Source organism: Leptosomus discolor, chromosome 2 (assembly GCF_034619465.1).
Source record: "Leptosomus discolor isolate bLepDis1 chromosome 2, bLepDis1.hap2, whole genome shotgun sequence".
In the NCBI taxonomy this organism is placed as follows: domain Eukaryota; kingdom Metazoa; phylum Chordata; class Aves; order Leptosomiformes; family Leptosomidae; genus Leptosomus; species Leptosomus discolor.
In genome coordinates this window covers 111,110,249-111,128,302 of record NC_141392.1, presented here as the reverse complement: position 1 = coordinate 111,128,302, position 18,054 = coordinate 111,110,249, and the positions used below count along the sequence as shown (strand labels likewise).

The window sequence follows — 18,054 nt, the reverse complement described above, 5'->3', positions numbered from 1 at the left end:
TAAAGGTAAAAACCTGCCTGGGTGAAATCTATTTGCTTCAGCCCTTCTTATCTGTATGAAACCTAAAGTCACAGCAGGTGTCTTTGGAAACTGGCTTCAGCCAGCCAGCCCCAGCTTACCCAGGTTGTCGCTGTGCAACTCCATCCTCTTTCTCAGGACGCGACAGGGGATGCTTGTGGGCTCCAATTCATTGTCAATCACTAATTAGTCATCCAAGATGTCCATCCAGCCTGGTAAGGCTGTGGTCGATTCGCTAAAGTACCAAAAATCCTCTCGATCCCCTGGGCAGAGCTAGCGTACATGCCTTCGAGCTTGGCTTCCAGAAGCAATCCCATCATGCCACCCTGCAGCTGGGTCTTAAAACCTCCCAACATCACTATTTTTTACATTAAAAACTAACTTTCCCTATATTTAAGGAAAAGACATGATCTGGAGGCAACTTGGAGGGTAAATCTCACTGCTGCTCAATGAGGCATGTGGCTACGTACAGGCAGTGGGGCACAGACTCCTACATCCTTCAGGGCTTGTTTCCAACTACCTTTTGATTAAGCACTGAAACCTCTGAGTGTTAGAGAGTGCCGGGCAATCCAGAAAAACACACCCACTGTGGCTGTCAGCTTCTGGTGCAGGTGAAGGCAGGATGCAGACAGGGAGCACCACAACACCCTGGTACCACCCCACGTGCCCTCTACAGCACTCAGAAAGTGTTTTTCTGTATCGGTGTCATGCACAACATAGGGATGTACCGTTTATTCCTGTTTGTGCCCTTTTCCTTCATACACTCACAGCAGAGGAAGCAACTGATCCAAGGTTGGCAGCTACTTCTCAAAAACCCTTTAGAAACTCAACCCATTTCCTAGAAGCACGTTTCTCTCATTTAAGACGCTAATTTGTCCTTATTGCCATAAGGTGTGGAAATGACTAGTGATTGAAGGGTGATTTAAATTACATTACTGAGAAGGGAATCGACCAGCAGTCTTGCTTCAGAAAAAGCACATAAGACAGAGCTGTGCAGCTGATGGAGGTGAAGACTTTCAAGTGACTCGTGCTCCAGGACAGAGGTGGGAATTGCTCATCCCAGGGGAGAACAAGGCAAACCCAGAGGCAGGACATTCAGCTTCATCCTTAGGAAAGTGCTTGTAAGTAGTATAAGGCAATGCAGCAAAGAATCACGCTGCCCGCGCCACCAGTTCCAAGCTCTGCTGGTGGCGTTAGCTGAGAGGTGGACATTTTCAAGAAAGTCGCTCTGCTTGGTGGGTCTAAATCCTGCATGGGTGATCTGCCACCACATCCACAGGCTGCATCTCAGGCTCAGCCTTCCCACTGCCAGTTCCATCTTCTTCCTCATGCCCACTCATCCCTCCCTTGTTTCTAAATGCTGCTGCTGAATTTTGTGCTTATGCAAAAGGTCCTGGTCAGAGAAAGCTTGTGGGAAGACCCTGGGTAAACAGAGACTATCTGGTGTTACCAGTTGCTGCACGGCACTCTGTGTTTCAGTGCCTTAACAGCTTTGTCCAGGATGGGATATTCTCATGCCTCAGCAGCACATTCTGGCACCTGGGGTTGCAACCCTCTTCTGCCCACTCCATCCCCCCTGGCTTCCCATCAACAAGCGCCCAGCCAAAGCTGGCAAGGTGTGGTGTAGACCCAAACCATACTGTGAACCAGCAGCCCCCAGGAGGGTGTCTTGTCCTCTCTTCCTGCCAAAGTCCCTTTTCCTTCCCCCAGACAGTGTGAGAAATGCTCCCCTCCCACACTAAACCTGCCTAAGCCCCCTGATATGAAGCAGCCTGACCTGATACTGACCTTGGTTGGCCTCCAAGGCAGAAGAGATGCTGATTCCCAAACTGTGTTGAGAAAGTAGCTGGGAGACTGCTAGCTGTTATGTGCCAAAATCACACCAGCTAAGGACCTAATAAGTTACACATTAGGAGCCTAGGAGCTCCTAGGAGCTAGACCTATGAGCCAGTGAAGCTTCCAGTGCTCGATGGCACTCAGGACAGAGGTTATTTTGTGAGACTGGATGCAGCCAATGACTCTGGGAAGATGTATTTTGTAACACCATGGTCAAGCTGCCTTGGCTGTTGTCAGGACATGTGGGTTTTTTTCTCTGCTGAATGTCATTTCATGCAATCCTAAAGTTGTTTGGGACAGGTCAACTGAGTCTGCTGAGCTTCCTCTTCCTCCAGACGTGGGGTGGGTCTCTCCACTCCATTTCCATGGCTACCCAGTCCAGGTGAGATCTGGTGACCATATATTCAAGGAGCATCTGTGTCTGGCATGCCAGGTCCAGTGAGGAACCTGCACCAAGCTCATTACCTCCTCAGAGGCCCATGCCATTTCTTGTTTCCTTGGGCCACTGGCATACCCAACTGCAGGGAGCTTCATGGCCAGGCAATGAGGAAACAGCACCTCATGGGACTTGCACAGTGGCTGAGGGGTAGGGGAGAACTACTCTTCATCCTGTGGAGAACAACTGCTTTCCTTGTCTTGCTTGAGCCAGCAGCCAGTGCACCAGTACCCTCTAAAGGCTCATCCCTGCCTGAAACACAAAGTAGAGGAAAGGCATCCATCCCAAAGGCTATCTCTAGCCCGGCAGCGTGGCTCACCCTTTGCACTCGCACAGTCACAGTCTGCAAGCATGGTGTTCTCATGGGCTAACCTCCACCATGTCCAGCAGCCCCAGAGCACAACCCCTTCTCCACTCTCAATGGCAGGCACATTGACGTTGGCATCAGTGGGACGTCTGCTAGGGCCTGTGGGAACTAATCCCATTTCCTTCCCTCCAGGTCACCTCCACAGTGGATGGTGCCAAGCCACCCCTGCACGCTTGTTTGCTAGGTGAGCTATTTTTTCCCTCTGCAGCTGGAGAGTGGAAGTCTGCAAGGCCGGAGCTGCCAGGGCCAGTAACACAAAGCCTTCCCCGCTGGGAGGTGCACCACGAGGGCCTGCAGGGCTCAGTTCCAGCTGGTTATACCAGAAATGCAGAAAAATTTTGGGGTAGCATCTGCCCCCCATTTGCACAACAGGCATCCAGACAGGATTTTCTCCAAGGCCACCCATACTGAGGAACAGCTGCGGATACCAGCCAGGCAGATTTTGTTGGAGATGCAGTTGTGATGTGCAAGGCTAGATCAGCTGAGGCTGATGGCAATAAAGGCGGTGATCTAACCCCTGGTCCCTGGTGATCTACAGGGACCTGGAAAAAAACTACAACTTTCAAAGAAGAATTGTGTCTAGTGGGGAAGATGGCAAACAAGGCACTATCTCTTCTTGACAGCACCAGCAGAGCCCACAAGCCTTCTTGCATCTGTTGCTGGTAAGTGGTGTGGGCTCAGACCTTTATGTGGCACCTCCTGTGTCCTGGATGGATGCTGTCCCGACCCCAAACTCTCTGGGAATGGTGAGGGACTGCTGGGCACCAAGCAAGCACAGAGCTGACCATGTGTCTCTGGAGAGTATCTAAGACAGCACAGGAGGATGAGCTTGGCAAGGCGCACTGCTGTCCTTACACTGGCATTCTCTTCTGTCTGAAGTTGCTTTCCACGTTTCCAGGCTGACCACCTGCTGCCAGTTACCCTGTGCTGAAGAAGATAGGCAGAGACCCCCTGGGAGACTCCACCAGTTCACTCGGCCAAGCCTGAAGGAAAGCAGTCATCAGACACGGTTGAGTGCTGCCTGTGGCTGAGGTTCAGGAGAGCCCGGGCACCAGCACGTGGAGGTTTGGTCTGGTGGTAGCACCACTCATGCAGCCATGAGCAGGTGGGATCCCTGCTGCTGCTCAACAGGGAGAGCATGAAGCTATCTCATTCTTGCTGGGCCCATCCTGTTTATGGAGTAGTGCCACTTTGAAATCTCCCAGTGGCTCTGAGCCTTGAGCCAGCACTATTGTCTGATCTGAACCTGTCTGTGTCTAGCTGATGCTGGTGGAGGCTCATGGAGCCACGGTGTCACCTTGGGTTGTATGTGTGTGGCTTAAACATGTCCCCATCATACTGCAACCTAACAATGATGAGACTTAAGGTTGGTCCTTGGTGAGGTATGAAGATCATAGAATTACAGAATGGTTTGGGTTGGAAGGGACCTTTAAAGGTCATCTGGCCCAACCCCCCTGCAGTAAGCAGGGACATCTTTAGCTAGATCAGGTTGCTCAGAGCCCTGTCCAACCTGGCCTTGAATGTTTCCAGGGATGGGGCTTCTACAACCTCTCTAGGCAACCTGTTCCAGTGTTTCACCACTCTCATTGTAAAAAATTTTTTCCTCGTATCTAGTCTAATTCTACCCTTTTTTAGTTTAAAACCATCACTCCTTGTCCTATTGCAACAAGCCCTGCTAAAACGATTGCCACCATCTTTCTTATAAGCCACTTTTAAGTACTGGAAGGCCACTAGAAGGTCTCCCCAGAGCCTTCTCCTCTCCAGCCTGAACAACCCCAACTCTCTCAGCCTGTCCTCATAGGTGAGGTGCTCCAGCCCCCTCACCACCTTTGTGGCGTTTCTCTGGACTCGCTCCAACAGCTCCATATCTTTCCTGGGCTGGGGACTCCAGAGCTGGATGCAGCACTGCAGGTGGGGTCTCACCAGAGCAGAGTAGAGAGGGAGGATCACCTCCCTCGACCTGCTGGACACACTTCTCTTGATGCAGCCCAGGACACAGTTGGCTTTTGGGCTGCGAGCGCACATTGCTGGGTCGTGCCCAGCTTTTTGTCCACCAGTGCCCCCAAGTCCTTCTCAGCAGGGCTGCTCTCAATCCCTTCATCCCCCAGCCTGTATTGATACTGGGGTTTGCCCAGATCCAGGTGCAGGACCTCGCACTTGGCCTTGCTGAACCTCATGAGGTTCACATGGGCCCACTTGTCAAGCCTGTCCAGCTCCCTCTGGATGGCATCCCGTCCCTCAGGTGTGTCAGCCACACCACTGAGCTTGTTGTCTGCAAACTTGCTGACGGTGCACTTGATCCCATCGTCTATGTCAGTGCCTGTGGTCATGCTTTCACCCCTGGTCACAGCAGCTCTCCAGCCATGCTGTGGTGGAGGGAGCATTGCAGCTAAGCAAGTGCACGTAGTTTAAGAGAGCTGATCCTGTACAGAAAAGGTTTCCAGGAGACGTGGCAGTTCATGTCACTCAAAATGACAATTGCTGACGACTGGGTATGTCCGAAATTGCCATATGGTCTACAGAAAAGCCGGGAGAAGGAGATCTTCCTGGCAAGACATGTGGCTGTCAGTGGTGCCTCCTGCTTGCAGGCAGGTTCAGCTGCGAGGAGGCTAGCTGAGATTTGTGGCACACCCAAACCGAGCAAGCATGGGCTCGTGGGGGAATTACTGTCAATTGATGCCGGCTCAAGCGTGAAAAGGAAGTTTAAAAACACAAGCCAAATAAGAGGACTGAAACTCGTAGCTGGGTGGAAGCAGCATATAAAGGCAGCTGGCACAGAAGAAATTAAAACTAGAGAAATGGTGGTGGAAATGCAAGAAACAGCACAAACTTTGCTGGGTGGGGGAGGAATGGTCTAAAGTCAGCTATGAGAATTAGCCACCAGAATATATAAATTCATTATTGTTCTTCATAGTCCCCTTCATCCCTTTCCCTGCTTTTCATGTGGTGTCACACCCCACACCCCCCCCCCCCAATGCAGGTGAGTGCAAAGCAGAATTGCCCTGAGAGAGAAACAGAGGGCTTTGGTCCCCTCCATTGCCACCTCACCGGACCATCCTGTGTATGGTTGCACACATGCTGCTCGGCAGGGACTTTTTGGCCCATTCAAGCATCCTGCCCAGCGCAGGTGCTGTGAACTGCACAGAGAAGGTGAATGTGGGTGGCTGTGAAGTAACCCAAAATCCAAAGTGAGGTTTTTCTTCAAGCAAGTTGCTTTGATTTGAGAGGAAAAAAAAAAAAAAAATTAAACTCCCGGCTCCTTTTTGGGCGTTGCCATAGCTACTGAGGCACCCCTGACCTCTGCTGCCTGGAGAGCATCACTCAGGTACCAAGTGGTGGGCACAGGAGGAGCTACATGGAGGGGCAGCCAGGATGCCAGCATCTGCCTTCACAGGCACCATGGGAAAGCACCACATTTGAGAAAAAAAAGAAAACAACACCCTTCTTTTCCCGTTTTTTCACCTGGTTTCCAGCAGCAGTGCTGGCAGTTATCAAAGGGCTGAGTACAGCTGGGAGTTGGTGAGTTGCATCGACTGAGCAGTCCTGCAGGTTTCACCAATGTGGCCTGTGATGCCTTGGTCCCAAAAGAGTTTGGGATCCTCGCAGGAGAGCTGGAGCCCCGCGGGGGCCTGCCTGGGGAGCCTTGCTACACTGTGCAGCCATCACTGGGTCCCACAGGGGACAGCGGCTCAGTGAGAAGTGGCTGTGAAATCTCCTGCTAAGTAGCTCAGAAGGGTTCAACAGCTGCTTTTAAGCTGGCTTAAGCCACTCCTCTTTAAAAATGAAGTTCTTTTCTTATGTACAGTTATCTTAGGGCTCCCCAGGTGGGGCACGGGGGGCTACCAAAGCCAGTTTCCCCAAAGACCACTCTTCCCCAGAGTGGTCAGGGTGCCTGGCAGCAGCAGCTCACTGGGGCATCACTGCACGCGATGAAGGCAAGACGGAGGATGGCACAGTGTGAGGTGAACCCCGGCACCTGCAACACATTTCTAGAGCATCAGCACTGTCCACAGCGTGTGTGCAGCCTTGCTCCTTGCTCACCATATGCATGCAGTGCTGCCACCCATGTCCTTCAGCAGGCATCAAACCTGCTTGTTGCAAGCCTCACAAGTAGTAATAATTCAGAAGGAAAGCAGCACAGGAATAACCATGGGTGTGCAACACTAACATCTAAATTACCTGAGTTTATTTTATTTTCTCCAAGGAAAGCATGTGCAGTGTTTGTGTTTTGTTCCTGGTTATTAATGGCATATTAAGGCACCGTTGTTGCACTTACTATTTCCTGAGGAACCAGCTGCCAGCATTGTGCCTGCTACCCACGGCATCTGCTCAGCAGTGGAATCAATGATTTGCCCTGAAAAGGGTCCAGGAAATTATTGAAAAAAAGGATAAAGAGGAAAACCACACGGGTCCAGCAGCAACCTGGCTCTCATCTGGGAGACTCAGTCATGGCCACAGCCCCAGGAGCGGGGTATCTGCTCACACCAGCTGGGTCTGGCAGGAGGAGGAAGGGTCTGTTCTCCCACTATTGCTTTGCCATTGCACCTTTGCAATAAGGGTGTGGGAGCAGTGGTCCCGCGCAGCATCCCTGGGAATTGGAGATGGGCTGCCTCCTGCTCTTGCTGGCTGCAGCAAAGCGGGTGTTCCTAGTGTCCCTGAGAGGATGATGCTCCCCAGCTCCATGCTGTGATGCTCAGCATGTGGCACTTCCCCTGTCTGCTCCCAAAACTTTCAAAAACACTCACGAAGACATCTTGCTGCTGGAGAAACAGCCCAAATGGAAGACAAATCCCAGATTCAGGCACAGTATTATCTATACCAGTTCTGTTTCTCTGTAAGAGGGGGATGGGCCAGTATCTTAATTATATGAGCTAGCTGGCACTCTCCTCCGAGTCTAGGCACCTCAGCGTTTCTTCCAAACAACCCCCTGACCTCTCTTACTGGATTCTTGCCCAGTTTTATTCACACATTTGGTTTAAGACCTGGGCAAGGAGCACTCCAGCCCTGCTCCACAGCCCCAACCCACCCGAGCCCCAGCAGCACCATACACCAAGATGTGGGAATGTGTGTGGAGAGCAGCAAGGAGAGAGATCTTGCTTCTCACCCTCAGGTGAGAGACGATCCCCCTGGCGACAGCCTAACCAGCAAAGATTTTGTTTGGGATAGATTTTTGCTTCATCAGGAAGAGCCAGCCTGCTGTTAGCCTGTTAAAATAGCCCACACAACTGGTGGTCGTGGGCTTATTCCTGTGTCTCTGAAGACACCAGGCAGCTGCCACAACAGCTCCTCACCTCCTTCCTCTGGCCAGTGGTTTCTGACTTGTGTGACATGGCCATCAGCCTGGGATTAACTTGACCCTCTGGTGATGTACTGGTCACCCTTTAACCACAGGGACCATGAGAGAGTGTTCAGAAGTGTGTCTGGGTCCAAACCATCACACTCAATACAGGTGGGCAACAGGTAAGGTCTGCTTGCAGGCATGCTGCTCCCAGCAATGCAGGCAAATCTCCGAAGCTTCTACACAGAGAGATGCTCTGCTCTTCTTCTCCACCCCTTTTCCTTCTTTTCAATGAAGCATCTCTCCTCCCAAAAGAGTTAACAGCAATTATCTGGTTCATCACCAATGTATCTGCCATGATGCAGCCCAGGGATCTCAAAATGCCAGTCTGCCCACTGGACCATTAAAGTCAATGGCTGTTCCTAACCTTTAAATATGAATAGAGGGTGCCCTGCATAATGGATCAGGGACTATCCATGGAGACCATTGGCCCGGTGGCTGCAGAAATGCTCATATTATTCTTCACAGGAGTTTATTACTCAGAGGCTAATGCTAAAAACAGGTTCCAGAGCCTTACTTAAAAACAAAGGCCATTGCAAACCTGGCGACAGAGAAACACAGGACTGAATCCAAGCACCTCTGCCACCCAGGCTGGAATTAAGCTGCAACCAGACAGGCACTAACTTAATTTGAAAGGCAATGACATAATTCTGAAATAGCTTAATAGGACCTGCAATACATAGAGAAAAGCCTGATTTTATGTAGTAATTAGCCAGAGCTTTCAGAGCGCTAGATACTTCTGTGGTGAGAAAATAATTACATAGCTTATTAAAGCACTAAACTCCACTTTCAGTATGTTAGACTCCATTTTTGACCAAGCATAGGATTAGCCAAAACACCGAAGTCACTCGACAAGTTGAAGTTTTCTATTAATCATTTGGACATCATTTTGTGAGTGATTAATCCCCCTACACACAGGTCCCTCCCCAAAAGACAACCCTGGAGCCCAACAAGCAGTAAAGCCCTGTGAGCTTTTCACTCATTTCTCCATCAGTTTTGAAGTCTGCCTGGAAACTCTCAAACCAGAGTCCTGGAGGACGAGCCTGTAAATTGCTCTCCCCTCCTACTCCTCATTACCAGCCAGATGCGTCCTCAGAGGAGCTCTTCAAAGCACAACCAAGATGTTCAAAGTTAGCCAGTGACTGTGGATGCACCACTTCAGCCTCTGAAGCAGGTTTGATTTTCTTAAGAGAGCTGCTTGGCAGCAGCAGATGAAGCCCTTTCCAGTACTGAGCTGGCCTGTAATCAAAAGGTTCCCTGTATCAGAAGCCACTTTTGAAAAGCTTAGTCTGGTCAGGCTTCAGAGCACCACCCTGGTCTCCCCGGGATGCTGCGTGCAACCACCTTTCCTGGGCATCTTCCTCACTTGCTTTCCAAAACGCAAGCTGGGAGTGCTTTGCTCACATACCCCGCACCAGCCCTGGTCCAAAGCGGAGCTGACCCACTCTGCCCTGAAAAAAAAGAAACTCCTTAAAACTGGGAAAGCAGAGGGGGACAACCTAAAAAAATCAAACCCGGGACTGGAAAGTTTAAAAGAGGCAAAGAGAAAGGCAGAAGAAATTGGGTGGGATGAAGCAGGACACAACCCCAGTGTTTGCACGTGGCTGTTCAGGGGCTTGTCAGCCAGCAGCGGGCAGCAAACTCCATCACGGATACCTCTGCACATTTCAGAGCAAAAATTATAAAGTCATAGAAATGCAATATTTTGACCACCAAAATTCAGACTCTTTCATTTTTTTCCTACAAAAACAAGGTCAAAATGAGCTTTTGTGAGGAGATTTTTTTTTCTTTTCGAATCAGAAGAGTCTGGGTTTTGTTAAACAGTTACTTAAACATGCTATTCACTACAGACAGAAGTGGAAACTAGAAGACAAGAGATGTCAGGAAAAGGTGGAAAAGGTGACAAAAGTCTCACTTACAAGAGCAGAGGAATGATGACAGAAGAACTGCTGCATTTATGAATGCTACAGCAAAACAGTTTTTACATCCTTCGTACCTAAGAAAAGGATATTGTGCAAACGCTTCACTAAAAATATGCCTGACTCATTTTAAGATCTCACAAAAAAGATTCAAATGCTGTGGTCCCTCTCAGAGGCACCATCCTTTGACAAGGTCAGAGATGTTTTTCCACATTCTCCCAAGTGCGGAGAGATGATAAAGCCTACGGTGGCCAACTTGCATCTAAACCTTGTGCATCTAAACAACCGCTACCCAGCCCGTGCAGGAAGAGCCATTAGTGTAAGAACATCTGCAGCATCTTTAACACCACAGCATCTTCTGGCAGCCAGCCAGCCAGCCCGCACACAAACAGGCTCGAAACAGACTATAAGCAACCACAGAATATTTTTTTTTTTCGACAGTTTGCTTTTTTCGCTGGGTTCACCCAGGGAAAGTAGGCAGGCTTCTGATGAACCTCCCTTTCAGCGTTGCACTCATCAGCAGAGTGTTGTGGTTGAAAAGATCGTTGGTTTAATAGCTCAAATTTGAATTTCTAGGAAAAAAAATGAACACATTTTTCTGCTTGGCAGCACTGACACGAGCCTGTATTGTAGACCGAGTTTGACCTAACAACGCATTTCTATTTGGATATTGCAACCATCTCTCTCTCTTTTTTAATATTAAAGTATTACAGCTAATGACTACTAAGTCATTCCACACAGCAAAAGTCCCTTAAAATTTTTTAATATTAAAGTATTAACACCTAACCACTACTAGGACATTTTACAGCAAAAATGCCTTAATTACATGCTTAACATTAACCTCAGGCCAATCATTTGTTGATTCTTTACTTTGCAGAGAGGACAGGCTTAAGCAGCTACCTGCAGATCTCATGAATGTGAGGAAAATTGTTTTCCATGCTACCAGTGTCAAACATTGTTCCAACAGCACGTACCTGGTACCTGACAGGACCAAGATACTTTTATGTCGTAAATTTGCGTGGCCGGCAGCTTTCCCTTCTTTGCCTTGAGCTGCTCCACATCCAGCAGAAACTGAGCTGTCACCTTCCTGCAGTCTTCACCAAGAAATTGCCTTCATCCAGGACCCAGCTGGGATGAAGCAGGATCCCACAGGCACCAACACTGCTCTGTTAACCCAGCTGCAACAGCAGGCTCCCAAAAAACCCTATGTACTTACAAGGCAGCGTGTCTCAAACAAGACAGGAACACGTCGGGCAGGGATCCAGCCTCGTCTTTCCCCCAGATACGCGATGCTAGGAACTTGTTGCATGGGTTAGACCAAGACAGGCAAATGACAAGAAAAGTAGTCTTTTATTTCAATTAATATTTCTTGGCATTAGGCAGATATTAAATAACACTGGAATGCACAAGACTATTAACATATCGACAGCAAAAGGGAAGAGGTGTAGCCAAGTCGAGAACAGCAGTGCGAGTCACGTCACCTCGGGGCACTCAAAAGCCATTTAACGCAGCAACCACCAGAAAGTAGGACTCCACTGAGAAATACAAAATGAGGATGAACTCCTTTCAGGTCTTTTGTTAATACAGTAACGTTGGAACGATTGACAATAAAAATGAACAAATATTTGCATTCAGGAATAAACAGAGTGAAATATCCACAAACTGCTAGTCATGCATTTCTTTTGGAACAGCAATTTGCTAATGCATAAATATCACAAAAAACCAATCTCCAAGATTTGAATAAATCACAGACGACTAGAAGAAACAAAGCTCAAGTTCTATTTTATGCCTTAAATAGATCGACCTAAATATTTAAAATTTTACTTCACCATATATATATAATTTATATATATATTAAAAGAAAGTAAAGACCATTAGATAAGTGCAAGCAATTTTCCTCAAAAAGAAAATTGGAACCATGCCCAGGAAAGCTGCTTTTTTTTTTTCTTTTTTTCCTTTTTTTTTTTGAGTTTTCTACTCCATTCAGTCCACATTTTTTTTACATAGTAATTTCTGAAGCAAAATAAATTATCTACCATCTGCTATGTCGGGTAAAAGTCCTACCTAGCATCTTCTCAGGAACTACAAGAACATCACCTTTCTTACAGACTAAGTGAAGTGGTATCTCACCAGCGATTTGAACTCTTTTGTAGCTGCATGTAAACATACCTTCTGATTAACGTTTAAAATGTGTAGAGTGAATTGTAACATTACGGGGAAGCAGAAACGGAGCTGCCGAAGGAGAGCTGCACTGGTGTTAGTGAGGGGAGCGAGGGCTGGTTCGCTCGGACACACGCACACACAATCTGGCAATGGGATCTTATCCGCGAAGTGTGGAGGGAGGGTTGAGAAGGCATCCGTTTGCGAGCAAAGCTTGAAGGACACAAGCCGAGATTCTCTGTGCACACTGTCCGCTTTCATCAGAATTGACTCGCGCTACTGGGGTCGCACTGTAACAACCGCACGATGGAGGGATCGCTCTTGGCACCTTTGATGAACTCTTCCAGCGACAGTTTACCTGAAAGGGACGAAAACCAAAATGAAAATCGTTTTTAAAAAGTCAGTTGTTGCTGCCACCATCTCTGTAGCTTAAAAAAAAAACCCTCCTCACCAAAGCAACATATGTATACTTAATCTATCGCAAAGGCATCGAGGGGAATTTAGTGCAATGCACAGCAGCCAAATCCTACTCAAGCCCTTAAGCCAGATGCATTTTTCTTCTGCAAAACAATCTAGATAATAATTGTTATTTTTCTGTTTAAAAGGACAGTGCCAAATATAAACCCCAACTGTTCCAATATCATTTGGCAGCTTTTTGCCCAGAACCAGACTACACAAATTACACGACAGAACACAAGGTATGGTACCTGAACACAGGTACACTTTGAAAATTATGCTTATATTGCCATGACGTTTTAAACTTAAATATCCCAGATCTCTCCACTTTGCCCCCTTGTTTGTTGTGACATGTAGGGCTGAGCAGTGATGGCTTCCACTGCACCTACAAGGTCAGGTTGGACAGGGCTCTGAGCAACCTGCTCTAGTTGCAGATGTCCCTGCTCACTGGAGGGGGGATTGGACTAGATGAACTTTAAAGGTCACTTCCAGCCCAAACCATTCTGTGTTTCTGTGATTCTACAAGCCACTTGCTGCATCCTGATGGATGTACAGGAACAGGACCGGTTTCACGGGGCAGCAAGAAAAGTCAGCCTTGGAGGAGCCACCTATTGCCACATGTCGCTCCTCAATGTTTCTGGTTTATACATCTTTGGTTTAGGGCAGAGGCACTGACTTGGACAGGCCCTGTAACAGTCTGTGGGTCTGAAAAGGTGATCTCTGAGGGTGCGACCACGAGGAGCCACCACCTGGCATCCCCTGGCTCCAGCAGTCCCGTGGCACAGCATGGCATTGTACAGTAAGGAGGAAAGATGCCATCTGGTCTCCCAAAGCTCATCCTGGGGCAACCCAACCTCCTGGCAGGTTCTTCCTGAGCTCAGGACCAGTCCCCTGCACAAATGCCATCAGGAGCCCGTGAGCAGCCTCTGCCTTGCCTGCTATCACCAACACTCCTGCTCCAGCACTCTGAACCATGGCAGAAATAAGCCATAACAATATTAATAAGAAATGAAACAGCTTTCCCTATGAACTGGAGGAGACAGGCATTTGTTGTGTCCCTGACACTGTGTCAGATGATCTCCCATCTACTTCGTGCTCCCAGCATGACCTACCCCTACCCTCACACAACACCCCAGGGCCACCCTTCCCCAACCAAAACTGCTCCACTTCAGACAGGCAAGACACATGCACAAACACTCTGCGCTTGGCAACTGCTTGCTGTCACTTTTGGCTACGTGCCCCAAAGGGAGGGAGGCACAAGCTCATCACACCAGTTTGCACCAGCCCCAGGATGCTCCCAGTCTGCCACAGGGATGGGGAGAGGACTGAGCTTCATGGCCAGCACCTAGGTCAGGTTGAAGAGGGAGGAATGAGCAAACTTTCCTCTTGCAGAAATTACAGAAGCTCCAAAACCTGTGGCATGCTTCTGTGCTTATTTATGGCTTTCAAGCTAATGTTCCCAAACCAAGTGTTTCCTTAAGTTTTTATCAGCCTGAAAAAGAATATTCATACCTATCAGGACGTTCATTAGTTTTCCCCTCTCCTTGCAATACTTAAAAGGAAAGCAAAAATCAGAATCTATTTGTAATGTCCAACAGGGAGGAAGAAGAAACATTTCCAGCCAACAACAGCACACATGCTACCCCATGTGCAGACTTTATTGCTTGGCACTGCATGGCTTTCAGGGCTGGTATTTTACCAGAATAGGATGACTATTTCAGCAACAAAGTGTAACAGATGGAGGATGTATATAGCAGGTTTAGTGACCACCACTCTGTTGCACATCTGCACAAGCCACTACTTTCTGCAGAACAAAAATACTTTAATCCTGTTATTTTAGGGCCCTCCACATGTGAAGTCAGGGGATGAAGTGTTAGTTTTGATGAATTCAGAGGTAAAATACTCGAGGACTTCAGCAAGGCCAGGAATTTGCCCCAGGGGCTGCAGCAACAGATGCCAAACACAGCCATAAAATTCTCTTAAATAAAAACCTTTCTTCACCTAAGATTATATTTTTTAAGCTCTCCCTATCCCAGCACTAGAACCAAATCTTTGCTCCTGCTGAGAACATCAGTAGGACACAGCTCCTGATTTTGATATGGGCAGTTGCCACCTTGGGCACTGCTGGGGTAATTCCCAGGGAAAGCTCTACCTCGACTGGGACAAGGAAACACATTGGCAGGCTGATGGGCAGAGGAAATTGCTTAATTTTGCCTGTGTTTTTTGAGCCTAAGGAAATCAGCTAGCTCAGGTGGAGGGGCTGCGATGAGTACGCTGTCAGATAATTTATCAAGTGGCTCCATATTTGGCTCGGGAGCAGTTACATACCCCCTGCATGCATGCTGCAACAGAGTAAACACTGCAGGACCACATTTGACCATATGTATACGTACACACACTATAAACTGCGCAGAAAATAAGTATTATGGACCCAGGGGAATTTTTGCTGTCAGGTACCCAACTACATCCCTGACCCGCATTACTGATGACAAGCCCAGGAGTGCAACCCTGTCAAGGCCAACGGGAACAAAACCTCATGCCCAGTTCGTGCTACGCCCAGAGAAAATAACCCAAAGATACTGGACTCAGGGGATTTTCAGAGGAGCCTTTGCAGAAGGCGATTCACCCATAGAATGTCGGGGAAAGTCTGCTCCACTCCCAGCTCGCCGGCAGGATAAGTCTCTCACTCGCTGCTCACTTATTCACCCTGTTTGTTATGGACTGCAGGTGCTCACCGAGGCCAGGCAGAGACCAGAGGCACTGGTGGGGACATCCCTGCCCTCTACACACTCCCCGTCAATAACATCATCTGCTTCTACAAACACCGGGCTAGAAAACCTCTATTTCTCAAGCCTACAAAGGGGTGCTGGTGGAGATCCTACCATCGTTGTTTGTGTCCATCTGTCTGAAGATCTTGTCTGTTCGCTTCTCAGGAGTGGATTCATCTTCTGGCATTTTCATTACTGATGAAACCATTTTGTAGATTGCCTGTGTATTAAAATAAAAAAAAAAAGAAAATAAAAAAAATAGGAAAACCACAACCCAAACGATAAAGCATCAGGACTGAGAAAAAGAATTTAAGCCTGTAGCAATAAAAAAGGCAGCTGACCCTGGCAGGCAGCTGCGGGACTTTATAAACCAAAACAAATAGGAATTTCAGACTGCAGCTTTTTTTATTTTTCTTTCCTGTATTCATTTGCACTTCAAAAGAAGCTCCCGCACCGCTGGGTCAGTTTGTCTGAAAGTCAGGGTCTAGATCAATGTATGAGCAGGACTGAGCTAAACCACAGGAGGCAATGGTGTGTAATTCTCTTTTCTGCAAATGGGCTAAGCCATCGCCTCTTGGGCTGGCTCTCAACATACACTCAGCTATGTGTATGCATACGGGGTGTGGTACGGATACATACTCTTGGGTGAGTATGAATATACAGGAATAGGGGTTGTTTTTATTTGTGGATGGGTAAAGAAAGGCATTTTCAGACCTACAAGAATGTGAATAAAGAGGAGACCTCTTTAGGATGTCTGCAGTCCTAGCTCTCCTCCTAACCACTCAGCCACCAGGACCAACCGCCAGGGTATGGGCTGGATGCATTACATGCTTCCCAGTGCCCCTTGCAGTGCACTGGAGACACATCTCGGCTCAGAGCAGATGGCAAGCAGCCCACTGCTGAGGCTGAGCTCCAGCCAGCATGTGGGGCAGGGGCACAGGGGACTCTGCCCCACCTGCCCCCGGTACAGCCTGTGGGCTACGTACCCATGGAGACGAAGACATGCTACAGCCTTTCATTTGGAGCTTGTGTTAACTCAGATGTGAAGTTTTCAAAATCTTAATTTTGAGATTAATCAGGTGAATAAAATTTGCATTTAGCATTTTTTGATGCCATCAACACCCCACGAAGAAATCCCCAGGGACAGCTGCAAGATTTTGGCTGTGGGCCAGTTGCACAGCACCCTGTTCGTCTCTCCGGCCCTTTCCTCATAGGTCCCACCTTGGCTCCCAGTGTCTTTTTGGGGACCATGTTTTCAGGAGCCTCCCTGGAGCAGGAGGGACCCAGCTCAGCACGTCTCATCTCCAGCTCCAGCTTCCTCAGGGTGAAGAGGTTACAGCAACACAAATAAAATATAAAATAGAGACAGTGCCTCACCTGCACTATTTCTAGCATTTCCCCACGGCTGATGTACCCGTTGCCATCCAGGTCGTACATACTAAACGCCCACTTTAGCTTCTGTTCCAGCTTGCCCCGAGAGGTGACGCTCAGGGCAATGATGAATTCCCTAAAGTCAATCGTCCCGTCGCCGTTGGTGTCGAAGGTGCGGAAGACGTGCTCCGCAAACTTCGATGCATCGCCATAGGGGAAAAAATTCGCATATATTTTTTTGAACTCTTCCACAGTCAAATGGCCCGTTGGGCAATCTTTTAGGAAGCCCTTATACCACTCTTGCAGCTCGTGGTCTGTGAACTCAGTATTCTCACGCAGGTCCTGGAGCACCTCGGGGCGCAGCTTGCTGTTCTGCTTCCCCATCCTCTTCTGGATCCGGGTTCAGCAGCTGCAAAGTGAGAGAGCATCTGCCTGAGCTCCAGCCCCACTCGGCAGAGAGGGGCCAGGGGCAGGCAGAGTCCTGTAGGAAATGCAGACCCTGCCTGCGGCAAGGGGGAAAGAGGAGAAAAAGGATGTTATAAATCACTAGGAAAATATCTCACATCATCTGGCCTCTTTTTCTCTCCTCTAGGCTTTCTCAGTTACTAGTACGTCACAGAAGGACAAAGGAAGGCAGTTTGGGAGGGACTATCTGGGAAATATTACCCCTTATTATTAATCATTATTTGGGAAATAACAATCCTCATTATTTTATTTCTCTGCTACAATCCCAGTCCTCTATCATACAGCTTGCAATGCTTAGGTCTGGATCACAACTCTTGACCCACCCCAACAAGCTGATCTGCTGTGATGACGAGCGGGAAGGGACAGCAGCAGCGATGAAAAGTGAAATGCGTCTATTCAAAAGTGAAAGTAAGCAGGCATGAAGCAAGAGGCAGGAAAGGCAGGTGGCTCTGAGCCAGCTGCGTTCACATCGTCCAGATGCTCTTTGAAACCCCTTGGCTTACGGAGCATCTCCTGCCTCCTCCCATGACAGCAGCACCGGCACAAGGGACTTCATCTTTTCCAGCAGATTGTGACCCTCTGCCTCCCCAGACAAGCAGAGAAAAGAGATTTTTAAAGCAAAATGTTTGGCAAAGCAACTCCTTCCAGGTTTTTTGGGGTTTATACTTTTATGTAAGTTTATTCAGTAAGTTCAATATGCCCCAATGTGGACAAAAGGGCGTTTCAACCTCAGGATTTTAACAGGTTTTCAGGAGGGGGTAGGGTTTGTCCCCTCCTCAGACAGCGCCTGTGATGCTCGGGTGACTGTGCCGGTGAGACTGCCCAGCACCAGGAAAGCTCCTTCAACAAAATGAATGATGGTCACTCTGCACTTAGGAAACAATAGGAAAAAAAGATACTATGATGTATTTTTGGCTTTT

At 48.3% G+C, this 18,054-nt stretch overlaps 1 protein-coding gene across 1 annotated transcript; it reads right to left on the bottom strand.

Moving 5' to 3' along the window:
• Window positions 1-12,187: 12,187 nt before the first annotated feature.
• Window positions 12,188-17,064, bottom strand: HPCAL1 (hippocalcin like 1). Its single transcript, XM_009951900.2, has 3 exons — window positions 16,676-17,064; window positions 15,413-15,518; window positions 12,188-12,432 (listed from the first exon to the last, which is right to left on the bottom strand). Exons 1-3 carry the CDS (start codon window positions 17,051-17,053, stop codon window positions 12,335-12,337), a joined length of 582 nt encoding a protein of 193 aa, XP_009950202.1. The 5' UTR covers window positions 17,054-17,064; the 3' UTR covers window positions 12,188-12,334.
• Between the last annotated feature and the right edge of the window lie 990 nt (window positions 17,065-18,054).

What these genes read in the sequence shown, in the direction of transcription:
- HPCAL1 (XM_009951900.2), bottom strand. Translation starts at nt 17,053, where the DNA reads ATGGGGAAGCAGAACAGCAAGCTGCGCCCCGAGGTGCTCCAGGACCTG. An exon ending in AAATGCTAGAAATAGTGCAG is followed by an intron (nt 15,519 to 16,675) that starts GTGAGGCACTGT and finishes TTTAATACACAG; the next exon opens with GCAATCTACAAAATGGTTTC. An exon ending in GATGGACACAAACAACGATG is followed by an intron (nt 12,433 to 15,412) that starts GTAGGATCTCCA and finishes CGTCCCTTTCAG; the next exon opens with GTAAACTGTCGCTGGAAGAG.